The sequence below is a fragment of the Arvicola amphibius genome, chromosome 5 (genome assembly GCF_903992535.2).
Source record: "Arvicola amphibius chromosome 5, mArvAmp1.2, whole genome shotgun sequence".
NCBI classification, from domain to species: Eukaryota; Metazoa; Chordata; class Mammalia; order Rodentia; family Cricetidae; genus Arvicola; species Arvicola amphibius.
The window spans coordinates 109501183-109516447 of record NC_052051.1 but is presented as its reverse complement, the minus strand read 5'-3'; the positions used below and the strand labels follow the sequence as shown (position 1 = coordinate 109516447).

Sequence of the window (15265 nt, the reverse complement as noted above, 5' to 3'; positions counted from 1 at the left end):
TTCCGGTATATACCGGAAGTACAGACCCAGACCATCGGAAATCCCACCTCTGAAGCTTTGGGCCGGAAGAGCGTCGCTACACTGCCACAGCCAATCTAAAGTGAGCTGCGCCTACCTGGAGTGTTCATCCTCCGATCAAGGGTTTGTTTTGAACCTTATGTGGTTCTAGGGGCCGTGCACTAACCTGCCCTGTAGACCAGGCTGGCCCAAAACTTAAAGATCTACTTCCCTCTACCTCTCGAGTGCTGTGATTCACTATACCCTGCCTTCGCTCTGGTGTTTGTTGAGACCACTGCTTTGATAGCTAAGGTAGGACAGTGAACAAACCTGGATGGTTTCCTCATCCTCCTATGCGCTGGGATTACAGGCGTGTTCCACCACACCTCCTTGTGTCTGGAAATTAAATTCTAAACGAGAGAGGTGGGAAATACACATTGTTTTAAGGAAAATAAAATGGGCAGTGTCATTCTTAATGGAGTGGCCCTGGATAGAGGGTGTGGCTCAATTTTTTCTATACCAGAAACCAAAGAATAATCTTGGGGCCTCACCAAGGATGACACGAACAATAACTCGGCAAAACAATTCTTTTCGAGAACCCAAAGGCACTAACAAGGACACCAAGTAGTCGGTTCGCGTAGTTTTTAATTTGGTGATTATGTCTTTTCCCCATTGATTAGGGTCAGATCGCACAGCTTTTGACAAGTGTCCAGTTTTAAAACAAGACACGAAAGAAAGGGGGAAAGGTCGGGTCAGCTGCTTTGAGCCATCAAATTCTGGTCAGCAGTGTCTGTGCGCGCCTGTGTGCCTGCGCAAAACAGTTGTCAGCAGCTTCTGTGTCTGTGTGTGCAAAACACATTGTCACAGCCTGTGTGTGTACGTGCGTGCAAAACAGTTGTCCCCAGCCTGTGTACGTGTGTGTGCACGCACATGCCCTACATCACACAATCCAAGTGTGGTAGCTCATGACTGTAATCCCAACACCTGGAAAGTGGAGGCAAGAAAAGTTCAAAGAAATACTTGACTACCTAATAATATACATGCTACATGCTTCCAAAATTAATAGTAGGATGGTCCTAGAATAGCTCTAACTAAACGAAATGGCGACTGGTTTCATTCTGTGCTTATTTTGAAAGAGAAGTGGATGGGGTTTGCTGACTGAGATAACATGGGAAGTGGGGAGGAAGGAAAAGTAACATCCAAGATGTTTGGTTTCAACCGCTACTAAAATGATGTCCCTGAGGCAAAGTGCAGATTCGGAAGATGATTTGCAGCAAGTCAGATGTAAGTGGCAAGTCAATTTGCTGTTCCATAACAAAATGTCACAGGTGGCATGATTTAAACAGCAATACTTAGATAAGAAGGTAGAAGGGTGTGAGAAGGGGACCTGGAAGAGGCAAGAGGGAGAAAAATAAAGCATGCCATAGTATGAAAATGTTACAATGAAACCCATTATGTTAACAAAATGAACAAGCAATAAAAATTTAAAAGAGAGCTGGGAAGCTAAGTTAGTGGGTAAAAGTACTTGAGCAGAAGCATGAAGCCTTGATTCAGGATCTTCAGAACCTACATAAACGGGGCAGGTGTGATGTTAGTGCAGGCATGATGTTAGATTGCTGTGGTCCTGGCACTGAGGAGCAAAGAAGAATCCTTGGCGCTTACTTGCCAGTCTCGTCAATGAGCTCTAGTTAAGTGAAAATTCCTGTTGCAAACTAAACAAGGTGAAGTGGGGCTGTGGGAAGATGGATCAGTGAGAAAGCACTTGCGACAAAGATGTAAGGATCAGAATTTGGAGCTAGGGAACACTCATGAAAAAGCTGAAGAGGTAGCTTAATGGCCAAGAGCACTTGTTGCTCTTCCAGAAGGTCTGGTTTGCTTCCCAATACCTACATGGTGGCTCCCAGCCATCCCTACATCCAGTTCCATGGGATACAAGGCTTTCTTCTCACCTCTGTAGGCACCAGTCACACATGAGGTGGATGTGCATTCATACAAATAAATCTAAAAACAAAATTCAAAAACAGGTGGGCCGAGTAAACTGCTTCTAATGATGACATGAAGGAAGCCGACAGTAGGTTCCTGGAGCAAGCCCAATCACTGGGCTCTAAATTCAAATGAGACCCAGCCTCTATAGGTGAAGAGCAAATGAGGACAGTAATAGAGGAAGACACTGGACATCAACCTCTTGCATTAATGGGTATACACACACACACACACACACACACACACACACACACACACACCAAGCAAGCATTGGGGAAGTAAAAGTCAGAATTGGTGGATTTAGTTTCCTTTGGTTTATAGTGCTACTGAGTCTATATTGAAAATGTGTTCACGGGGCTTGAGAGATGGATCAGTGGTTAAGAGCACTTGATTGCTCTCCCAGAGGACCCAGGTTCAATTCCAGTACTTACATGGCAGTTCACAATTGTCTGGAATTCCATTTCCAGGGAACCTAACGCCCATGGAGAAACACCAATGCACACGATATAAAAAATAAGTAAATTTAAAAAATGTGTCCTGTGTCTATGAGAGCAGTCTTCATAGTGGCCATTTTCCTTCTTTGTGCCTCTACCAGCTTTGCATTCTATGGGCTAAGAAAGGTCTCACCCTCTGGAGACTTCCTAGATCATATCCTTGTGGGGAGGGAGAGAATCCTACATCCATTGGGAGTGTGGAAGCAAGCATAGCACTGAGATGGGTCCAGATGGACGACCTGTCTTCATACCTTCAAATCCACTTGAGTATTATTGATCATACTGTTGGAGGAACTCAGCTGTGGCTATCAAATGCATCTAGAACAGTGAACCATAAACAGATGCTTCCAGAATTTGATTCTCCCCACTGGCCTGAGCTATCAGCTATCCCACTCCAGGGTTCTTCTTAGCTGAGATCTGCTTTCAGACCACCATGGACAAAGTTCTCTCCCCATGCATTTTCCCCACCTTCATCAGCCTCCTGTCTCCTGTCCCCTTCAGTTTATTAAAACCCAGCAAGAGTCCCTCCCTCTCAGATAGTATCCGGAGTCATACAGTGTGACAAAATCGGAATTCACTCTTCTGCTGGCCCATCTGCCAGAGAAATCACTACCTCACCAAACCCCACAAATGGAATTGAGACTCATGAGGGCTGTAGGACTGTCCTAAGAATAAGAATGCCTGGCTTTCATCTAGCTTTCCTTTTGAAGCGGCATCTGAATCCCCTTCCCCTTCGGCTTTTCCCCCACTATCTTTTTGTGTCCTTTGTGATTTTTCCTTTATTTCTCTCCTTGGAATAAAGTACTTTTCTTACTCTAAATCTCTTTCACCAGATGCCTTGGATTGTTTTTGCTGTTTTAAATTCTTAACATAGTCAGAGGACACCTCGGGTGGGTTCTGAGGATTGGACTCAGGTCCCAGGCTTGTGGGGCGAGCACATTAACCCTCTGAACTGGTTCTCCAGCTTGTTGTTTGTTTTTAATCACGGCTACATCCAGTCTGGGCCATCATTACCTCCACAAAGATCATTAAAGAGGCTTTATGGGCATTACAGGCTCAGACATTGAGAGTTTCTAGGTAACTGTTAGGTGTTCCAAAGAGCAAGCAAGCAAGACGGAATGTCTGTAGACACATTATGTCCAAGAACATATCTGTAGACACAAATCACAGTGGGAATAAATACCAGCTTTATTAACACTCAAAGTGCCATCATTTTTGTCCATCCTATAGTCCAGAAGGTTACTGAGAGTAAGCCTCTGTACCACAATCCGTCCAAAGATGAACAGGAAAGAAAAAGTATGCCTCACTGTACTAAATATAGCAGGCCTTCATGCATGACAAATCTAAATAAAGATGTGTCAATAATACACAAACTGCCATAGAAACAAAGTCATTATCACTAACAAAATATAAACATGGTTTCTTTTATATTAAATTTTTAAAAAGCTATTTACCAGCAAGAGAAAAATACATAGAAATTATAAAACTCAAGAAATTTTACACATTTTTTACAAGCATAATTCTGAATAAACAACAAACCCAAAATGTGTGTGAAATGTGGTACATACTACACTGTGTCTGGCTTCTGGTAGGTTCTAATCACGAGTTTCTTTCAACCTAATAAGCTTAGTGATAGTCAACTTCAACTGTGGGCTTTATTCCTAACATAGATCATTTATAACACCACATACTTTTAGAAGGCTTCCATTGAACACTGAATACAGAAACACTGTCAGATGGAAAACCTAATTTCCAACTCTTTTTCTGCCAGTTGCTTAAAACACACAGTACAGTATTAAAACATACCGCGTATTTTGAGATCCCTAACAATGGTAGTCAACTGTGAAGAATCACAATATGCCAATGCATTCCCTCATAAACTCAGTCTAACTTTGCTCAGTAAGAGAAAAATTAAAACCTGAAAACTTGGAAATAAAGGAAGTATTCAAAAACAAAAGCCAGACAGGACTAAAGTAATAGAAATATAAAAATCTTGACATGTCTTCAAGACAATTTAATTTCTCACATTTTTAACAGCTCCGAGAGGTCAAATGCCATGTTTGTGGACAGTGTGTTTTGCTACTGTTTAACAATCCCCCACCCCAACCCCCAAAGGATGTTAGTTGCAAGAGTATTTTAACTGAGCTCTAAGCAAAATCTGTATCTAATTTGGAACTACAAATGCTTAAATGGTTAAAACCAAAATTTAAAAAATAATTTTGACCAGCCAGATGAAAATATAGTGTATATATATAGTAAATAATTTTTCAGGAAGCCTTTACATATATTTAATTATCATAAAGTTCTTTAAATTGTAGAAATGAAACGAAAATAAGAATTTACTAAGATATATACATGTGCCAACAGACAGAAAAGGGCATCTCCAGACAAACACATATCTCTTGATACAGAATACTTTCAACCTAGGAACTGATTCAGAATACAGGATAAAATTAGAATGCAACACTGAACTCCTGAGTTCCTCGACAAAGACAGAACCACACAAAGTAACTTTGCAAAAGCAAGAAGGTCCTACTAAGTGTTGTAGCAGCGTAGTAACTGAGGGCTACATCTGGGAAGAAGTGCAAACACGAAGACAGTAGTTCAATGCACACACTCATGATCCTCAGACACCCAACAATTATTGGTCATATAAATCAGTGTACAAATTAAATGTTTGGAAAATGTGCAAAAAAGTCAACATTGATAAGAAACAAAATATTTATACATAATTATAAACTTCCCAGTATTCAACTGAGATTAAAAACATTTGCTGAAAATAATACATTAAATAGAGAATTTAATGGATACATTTTAAATTTACATTAAGTCAAAGGGTAAATTTACAAATTGATAATCATAGTTTGTAAGATAAAAGTTTATTTTCAAATTTATCCAAGTTTATTTACAACAAGTAAAAACAACCACATGAGATATAAGAGATGTCAGACATTAAAAGTATTTTTTTGGTATTAACTTGGTTACGATATTTTAGAATGCAGGCTAAAATTTAAAAATCAACAGCAATAGAAGAAATGTAAACCTTTTACTTACTAATTATCAAAAAAACAAAATTATTTGTTTTAAAGAAGTTTGGCCCACTTCCTTTTGCCCATAAGCCTTTCTGGCTTGTAGCTTCCCACCAGTCTACTCTCCTTACTACAGGTGGGAAAAAGACTCTTTGGAAAAATGAGAACCTATCAAATACATCCTGGAGTCAATGCATCTACTAGAGTTTAACATATAGTTACTTATCTTCCCTTCTAAGTAATGCTAATGCTAAAATCACTGATTACACAGGTTTTTTTTTTAAAAGAAGTTATAAAATATATAAATAAATGAACATAAAAGTGGTTTTCAGAATAGTCATAAACTTTTCTCAACTGGCATTACAAGATTCAGAAATCCAAAGCAGGAGACAAATTCTGTAAGCTTTAAAGAACAGAGAGCAGATGCTTCTGTGTGTTCCAAAATGTCTATGGCACAAAGCAGACTTTAGTTCATAACCTACTTTTCTTCACAGCATTGTCAAAATGTCCCTTTAAGTCAAACACAAGCTCATAAATGTTAAGAGACTATAAAGAAGCCACCAATCTGAGGAATCAGATGTCAATGCAAATCTACATCAGTAATAAGATTGGCACACATACAAACTTAAGTCTGCAGCATCTATACAGCTTCACGATAGTTTAAGGAAATTCTGCATGTCTAAACGCAAACACTGAGCACCTGTCCTTTTCCTTGAAGGATTGGCATACAAATTCTACTAGCATCTGCTCTACCATTTTTCTCCTACTAGTTTACTCATGGGCAGATTTAACAGGACTAATCATTTTGGCTATATGTGCAGAGAATACAAAAGCTTTGGTTTTAGGTGATTCTGGTAATACAGACTGAGATACAAACAAACATCAGGCAGAAGGACAGGAGTATTCTCTTGTTTAATGTCTTTGCTGTTAGGAAACAATACCTTATGATTAATACCTTATGACTGTCTACTAAAATACACAAACACAAAAAACATGAAGAATTATATAAGACTGTATACAGGCAATGGATACAAGTTAGTCTTTACTGGAGCTTTGACTCCTCCCTTGAAGCTCAACCTAACTACACTTAGTACCTCTAAGAAAAGAACTGTCTAGGTTCTCCCGAAAGCATGTCATCTCCAGTTCTGAATGGAGAGAATGGAGAGGCAGAGAAGGATGGTCCTGGCATTTCCACAGCTCTTAATGCATCCTGTCTAGTTGATGAGAGAAGTCAAAGCAACACTAAAGATGACTATGAAGTAGGAACAGTGACATCACAGCACACCTTCCTTAGCCAACCAAAGAGAGGTATAATAATATGTCCTTTTAATGATTTGGTAAGCTAAGGAAGCTGGTTAGGTTAGATAATGTCTGGCAGAATTTCTATTCCAAAAAGTTCATGAAGAAATATCTAAGATTGAATATTTTCTATTTAAGAATTATATATAAGCTAGTTATTATACACACAAACGCACAAATTGAATTTTAATCTACTTTTAGCAACTAAGAGCTTGGCAATTTACAATAAATACCTTTATTAAACAATCATTTGTACTAGCTACTTACGGAAAATATACTGGCATGCCTACTTGAGGATGATCATTCTCACCCCAAATTAGTAGATCATACATTTTCAGTTGTTCTTCCAAGAACAGAGACAGATCTAACTGAACAACTAACTACACCTTCTTTCCTACCCCTGCCCCAGCTCCAAATACACACGCACACACACACACGCACACCACGCACTTCACATAACAGTAAGCTAGAATATTAGTCAAAATACTCAACACTAAGGATTAGAATTTGCTGTCCCTGGATTTCTTGCTCATTGCCTCAACTTTTGTTAAAGGAGTTCTTTAGGGCAAGACAACAACCCTAGTTCTATGAAAATCATAACCAAATAATAATACACAAAAAAACCTTGGACAGTGACAATATAACTGAAAATCAAGTAATCAACCCCCAAATTAATTTATTATGTCTTTTAGAATGAGAATACCTTTCTGTAGTTATTTTAGGACTTCACATCTAGTGGAGATTGCAATCAGATAATGCTGCTGTTTCTCTCCTAACTTTTTTAAAGGAGGTAGAAAGGGTAGAGTAGGAAATAAGCATTAAGAAACACATAAGGACCAACACACAGTCTAAGGCCAAATAAACTATTGAGGCCTAGTGATTTTGGAAAACTTCATTTTGTTAGGTAATTTCAATTACACATATAAAATAAAATTAAGGCATACAGAGAAAAAGGCACTACTAAAAATTAACAAATTGCTTTCCATTGAAGTTTAACCAGTGTTAAAGTTAAATAAATATGAATGTTACATCTAAAAGTAAATGCCAAATTTAATGATAAAACAATAGGGTCTCAAAAAAAATCTGATGTAGCATAATAAACACTTGGTGCGAGTTCAACCTCTATCAAATATTTTGGGTATTTCAACACCCCAAAATAAAACTTGGCATTTTTCCCCTTATTATCTAAATAATAAACTAAAACTGTAACAACAGCAGGGTCAGGGAGAACCCCAATACAGTGTGCTAAGGAATAAATGTTCCGTTGTGGTGGAACAGTCCGGTTGTGTTGCGTAGTGAGAACAGGTTCGGACAGAGAGGTTGTATAAACTGGGATAAGGGGATAGTTTTACTCTAATCCTTCTTGTTAATGTCTTTGGAGGCTACAATAGCCAACAATTACCCAAACAATTTCTTCCTTATTATTCCATATAAAAATGCTAGCATTTTAAACATCACTGCTAAACTTTCAGAGTTAGGGTATGCCATAAACTAACTGTCTGCCCATACTTATCCTCGACTGTAACTTCCTGAAGGATATTAATTTAATATGACATAATACATCACAATTATTGAGTAAAAAATGAAGAAGATTGACCCTATTTTTAAAAAAACTGGACAAAGCTGGGTATAGTGGCACATGCCTGTTTTCCCAGCACCTGGAGGTGGAGGCAGAGCACTGAAGTTCCAGGCCAGCCTGGAACCACATAGTGAGGACCCTGACTTCAAAAACACAAATTAAAATAAAACATATATTTGTACACCTGGTTGACTCCAGCTGAATTTATATAAAGGTTCTCAGACCCCAAATAAAACCTCTGGCATGAACTGTGCCATTAGTCAAGGAGTCTGCATCATGCTGGGTCATCTGCCAATCTATTCAGGTTTGATTTTATTTTCTTAGCGATTTCACGTATTTTATGGTAACCCTATTTCAGAAATAGTACAGATCAGACCTGAACAATGTCAGAACTTAGTAGCAGAAAGCTACTCTAAAAATGTATTTTTACTTTTTATGTAATTTCTATTAGGAACAAGGTAAGACTCAAATGAAAGTCAATTCAATTTACTCTGGAATGAAAGTTTTAAATTCCTTTTATAGACCAGCATGTGCATTAATATTCGACTTCTCACATGTTGTAGATTGTGCCTCTTAATACTTTCTAAGGCAATTATAGATGTTTCTAAAGTTAGAGATATATTTTTGTAAACAAGGAAAAGTGCTGAAATTGTTCAAGGCATTCATTCTGAAAACCTCAAAGTATGTAAAACTTCAATACATTTAAATACCAATCCATCCAAAATTGTGTTAGTTGTGTTTTCCAACTCTTTTATTCAACTACTTTTGATTTACTGCAAAATGTCTTCCGCTTGACTCAGTCCTGTCATGCCACTTTGAATCTCTCAGGGCCTAAGCAGAAGGTGCTTCCTGGAAGCACATCTGACGCTGCTAGTGGAACTGGGTCCAGCACCGGAAGTCTGCTACTGGCAAAGCAGAATGCATTTAAAGGCACAAAGTCAGCAGTCTGGCCATTTTCCAGCCACAAAGAAACATTGCCGTACCAAAGAATCAGTTGTGCATTAAAAACACAAAACAGATTTAGGCAGAAAAAAAAATGGAGTGTAATATTTTACTTCCTTTGACTAAACTGTTTCCTTTCAAAAAATTTCTTTTTTTAAAATTTACTATTGACCTTCCATGTCCCATACCCCATCTACTTCGAGCTTTTTGGCTCTAGCAGGGTTTGCTTTATACAAACACACACACACACACACACACACACACGGAGCATTTGCTTTTATACACACACAAGTGTGTGTGTGTGTCTGTACTTTTATACATGTGTATGTATATACACACACATACATGTATGTATGTATATAAACTTTCATTGTGTTTTTGGTACCTTCATAACTGGTCTGAAATAAATTCACATCATATTCCATATAATAACTCTGTAAACTATTAGTCTATTTTTAAGTCTTTATAATTTTATTTTTCTTATAAAGCAAAAGTATTCTGATACAACTATTTACTATTGAATTTAGGAAAGAAATAGAAGACTGTTAAAAAGCTAACAGTTGCTTTGATTTCCAGTGTGCAATTATCTTTTTGAAGAGTGTTTGTCTCTCTTCTGTACTGCACATTACCCTGATGGACCAAAAATGAGTCAAAAGGAAATCACAACCAGACTAGACACAAAGAAACAACAATACAAACAAACAAAATAAAACCCCAGCAATCCAGGTACCATGACTTTGCTCAAGTAGAAAAGATGTCCTCACTCATAAGAGATAAAGAAATTACAACACACCCACACATTAGGTTTGCCGAAGTGGGAGGCACCTGATGTTTAGTCTTTGTAAGGGCTTCCTTTGCTTTATAGTATGCAGGAGAAGTGTTAACTAATATTTTCTGCTTTGACTCTTACACTACTGGAATTTCAAAAACTATTACAGGCTATGCCGGATAGGCTCTTGATACATTAATGCCGGATCTACATAACTTCAGAAGCAAAGTACTTAAAAGATATCTAAATGAATATACCTTGTAATAACAACAATGAAATCAGAATCTTTGTCTCCTCTGATGAAAAGCATTCCATTAGGGTCTCCTGGAAGAGTGTTAGCGTCTAGACTTTGGAAAATAAACTACTTAGTACTCGGTTTAATATGCTGAAAAATTTAGAAGTGGCCAAATTACTGATACCTTCATGTTTTTTAAATCTCATAATTCTACTAGACAGCGGGATCCTCTCCAGATCAATCTTTCCATTTAATGACATGGCTCTAAGTAGATGCTTACACTGTAAATATCTGGCAGTGTTTTAATCTTCCCACTGCTAGTAAACACTTTGTTTTGGTGTACTTTTCTGGGCCTAGAAGGAGGAACTGACTTTTAGGAAAGAATATACAGAGATGCTAAATTCAAAAGGTTCAATACTCGAATTCATTATTTCTAAAGTGAGAGAGTTAGTGATTCAAGTGCAATCAGCAGCTGTCAAAGGACCGTCTGTTATCTGCTGTGATGGGGCTGTTCATCCCTGACTCTTTTGACCCTCATTTGCCCTACATCTTTCCTCTGAAATGTTTTTACTGATTTGTGAATGGCTGCTTTCAGCTTATAACTGGGTTTTTATTCTAGGCACTTATACCATCTGTGGCAGGATAATTTCTGAGAAGGGAGTCCTTGTATTCTACAGTCTGTTTAGCAGCACCCCCAACCCCCACCCACTAGATGCTAGTAGTACCTTGCCAAATGCCAAGTGAAATGACTCCCCACCACTGCCCTCAGTGTTACCTGATGTTTGCTCTTCTGAGGTGCCTCTGGCTTAGCACTCTGTGATCACAAGAACAAGGGTTTTATTTCATGACAGGAGCTTTAACAGATGGGTATTTGAGCTAAAGACTGCAAATATGGGAAACCAGGGGATTGAAATAGAAAGATATGATACACAATTTTTATTATTTCTCAGTTCCCTTCATTTTGGGAACTTTCCCCTCAAGTAAATAACGTTTAAAATACACTGAATGACACTTGATTTGTTTTTTCCATTGTTTCTACTGACTGGCAAATATGGTCTCCTCTACTGCTCACACATTTAATGAACAGTCGTCTGTGTTTTAGTTGAATTTAGTCGTTGGCTGCACATAACCTGCTTTCAAATACAACAGTATTTTTAAGCAAGAAGCTATCTCTCAAGGTTTATAGATTCCAGTAATATGGATCCACTATAGTGTATTTGCCTATTATACTGCCTAGGATTAACAAACATACCTCTTAGAGATTCTCATCTTCTATTCAAGATTCCTACTGAGCAAAAGAGCTTGACAGACAGAGGTTAGGATCTAAAGAATACAGATATAAGAAGGAACCTATATTCTTTAAGTTGAGTACCTACCCTAAACCCCACAAATAAGGATCTATTTAAATACTATCACTAAAAACTACAAATTGAACATCACTTTCTTCTCTTTGTCTCCCATGTCAGTGATACAGGCAAGACTACAATCTTTATATATTCCACATGATTTGTTTGTACTAAAAAGAGCAACTATGTACTAAAGTGCTTATATCTCTGAACCACATCAGTACATTATAAAAATTTTAAAAAAAACTTTCAAGTTCTTGTAAAGAAAAAGATTAAATATAAAAAATTTAGTTTACTATTATTATTAAACAAATTTAACCAAGAATCAAGAGAAATATTTTCCCTCTTGTCTTTTTCTCCCCATCTCTCATTTTTATAAAAAAAGGAAAGTGCAGTAAGAGAGAAGGTGAACTCGAAGATGGAGCTGGTGGAGGCACAGAAGCTGCCGGCTGCTAGTGATAATGCACGAACATGTGTCGCAAGAGCTCCTCAGCTGACGGTCGTAGTTTGGCCTCTACAAAAATCCGTTTGAGAAAGTCTCGAGTATAGTCTGAGACATGAGGTGGTAGCTTCGGGTTTGTTGGCTGGGTGGCAATCTTAAAGATGGCAGCCATTGCTTCAAATTCAGCCCAAGGTGGCTTTTCAGTTAGCATTTCTACCACAGTACATGCTACACTCCTAAAACAAACAAACAAATAAATAAATATAAAAAGAAGCATTACCCAAGCAATAACTTTAGGAAAGAAAGCTGGTTAACCAGAAAATGAGAAGCTGGGATAAGTTCACATAGAGCTTAATAGTATTCATTTCAAATACAAAGTTTCACTCAAAGGTTAATTAAATAAAACTGTAATTCAAACATGAAAATCAGTAAAATCCTGGAGCAACATATACATTTTAATGAAAATATATCATAATTATCTATGATCACAAATGTATGGTTAGGCAAAAAAAGTTTATTATTTTGTTTTAAATCATTTTCTAACATGATGTTAATAATTTTGTCTCCATTCTACAAAGACTACAAGTATTATAAATTACTTGCCTTCAAATAAAAATGAATATATTTTTTGTTTGGGAAGTAGGAAATGGCCGTTTTATGATATAACTTAAAATTATCATGTAATTTATTAATTCACTTTTAAGACACTAACAACTAAGCACACAGCCCCTGCCATGACAGAGCCCTTGCCAGAGGTATAGGCACCAGCATAATTTCTCTTCTTCCTTACCTGGAAGACTTGCAGATACCTTAAATCATCCAGAATCCAATAATGTATTTTCCAAAAACAACAGAGCTAAGCATATTATGAAAATACCACATCACACCACCACCACAGCAACAGTTTTTATTTCTGTAAAGCAATTATCAATTTATTGTAAATAATTATACGATTGACATTCAAGATCCTTGGAAAGTCTGATGTTGCAATCAAAACTAAGTCAGCTATTAATGAAGATCTCCTTGTTCTTCAAACACATAAACAGAAATTACATGATGACCCATTCAGAAATGCACTGCTTCACTGTAAGGTTTTAAATTTTTAAGTAAATATTCCTGCAATGGAAAGTTTGCAGAGTCTGATATGTTCCAGCCCACGGTGGTGGTGAGGAGTCAAGATTTGTGTTAGGGTGGGTAGGTATGTCATGATCAATTAATCTCCTAGCCCTTCTTACCCCAATCATTATTTGTAGCCTCACCCTCATACAGGTAGCTGTTATCTGTTTTCAAATGCTTACAAATATACCTTTGTGACTTAAAAAGGAAATCACTGATTCTTTTTTGTTTGTTTGTTTTGTTCTTAAAGATACTGACAACAAAGAGTACTCTAAAAGTTACTCAGGGAAATAAGAGCTTTCTAATGTTGATTTGCTTAAGACAAAACCCTTCCTAAAAAGACTCAAGTATTTAGTCGTTAGCCTTGATAAGGTAGAACTGAAATGGCATTACAATTCATATATCCTGCTTCCAAAGTACACAGGATAATTTAAATCTGGCAATTTCAAATGTGAGTAGAAATAAGAAGGTAAGTTTCTAAGCAAATCTGACATCCAAACTTACCAAATATCTGCTTTTCTGCCATAGCCTTCTCCACTAATGACCTCAGGACTCATCCAATAAGGTGTACCAGTGACAGACTTCATTCCTGTGCCTGAGAGACAGATGGTCTGAAGCCGTTTGCTAGCCCCAAAGTCTCCTAATTTGATATTGCCCGTGGAATCCCTTAAGATATTTGCTCCTAACAAAAAACAAAAAAGAAAGAAATGGTATCATTTCAATGATTTTATTGGCATTCTAGAATGTGCGTAAGTGGCAGAGAATTACTTTGAAGATTCTAATTTGTCCCCAAATTAGGTTGTCTGTTTACTTCCCGCAGTGCATTAAACATCTGCTGTTTATACATGTATCCAGGTGTTTCAGGTGAGGTGGAAAGGGGCTAAGAACAAAGCTTAGTGAAGCACCAAGAAAGGCTCTGGCTCCATTTGTTTGCTATGAAGCAAGAAGTCCATAGCTGAAGATCCTTTTCCCGATAAGTCAACTTCTCCTCAGGAACTTCCAACAGGACCTTCATAATCAAAAATTTCTAGCATCAATCCCCTACTGCAATATTATTGAAGCATTAATTACCTGTATTTTAAGTTGTTCTTTTGTTGTTGCTATTGTTATTTTTAATTCAAGGCTACACTATATAGTTCAGACTGACCTCAAACTTGAGATCTCCCTGACTCATTGCCCCGGCATTGGGATTACAGGTATGCACCACCACACTACACTTTCTTTTAATGATTTCTAGGGAGGAGGCTAAATAGTGCAGATAATCTACATCACAGACCACTGAGAATACGCTCTCCATCTTCACCATAAGCTTCTATTTTTGCAGAAATCTCCCCAGCCTTAGCAGCAGTAATTTCCAAAGGAAAGTCTAGGATCCTTCTTAGCAAAACCTAGTAAGCCTGTCTGACACACCAGTAATCTAATGTAGCTCTGCTTGCTTATTATCTCCTACCATCTAGAATGTAAAGAAGGACTCAGAAAAACATCCAACCATCTCTAGAATATTTACTCACAAAGAAACAGACTCGTTTGCTTGAGATATGGTCTTGCCATGCTGTTCATGCTGGCAACTTGCACTCTTGGGCTTAGCTGAGCCTCACGATCCTACTTCAGTTTTCCTAAGTAACTGAGACTACAATAAGCCAGATTTTACCGGCTACAAGCAGACGACACTTTCCTTACACATACATGTGCATACGTACAAAGGGTCATCTTTGGGGAAGTGGTATCAATAATGAACCAATACTTGCTCACAGGAGGAGCTGGGGAAAAAATAGGCAGTCAGGTTCCCAACACAGTTTTCTGGTTTTTAAACATTATTTTAGTAAATTAAAAATAAGCCCTTTCAAATATGTGCGAGGGTAGACGGAATTGCTTATGTTCCCATTATTCAGATCCAACATCCAACCAAACAACTAAAAGCTAAAGCAAAACAAAAAATATTAAGAATAAGAAGATGATTCAGTGGGTAAGGGTACTTTTTGTTCAAGCATGAGGACCTGAATTCAGACCCCCAACAACATATAAAAGCTGGGT

At 37.5% G+C, this 15265-nt stretch overlaps 1 protein-coding gene across 1 annotated transcript in view; it reads right to left on the bottom strand.

The window, feature by feature from the left end:
* Window positions 1-6396: 6396 nt before the first annotated feature.
* The window catches only part of Map3k2 (mitogen-activated protein kinase kinase kinase 2), an 87976-nt gene continuing 79107 nt past the window's right edge, over window positions 6397-15265 (bottom strand). The window contains exons 16-17 of the mRNA XM_038329973.1: window positions 13736-13913; window positions 6397-12351 (exon numbers count right to left, since the gene is read on the bottom strand). Coding sequence (XP_038185901.1) covers window positions 12126-12351; window positions 13736-13913 — 404 coding nt within the window. The 3' untranslated portion in view covers window positions 6397-12125. The remainder of the gene's footprint in view (window positions 12352-13735; window positions 13914-15265) is intronic.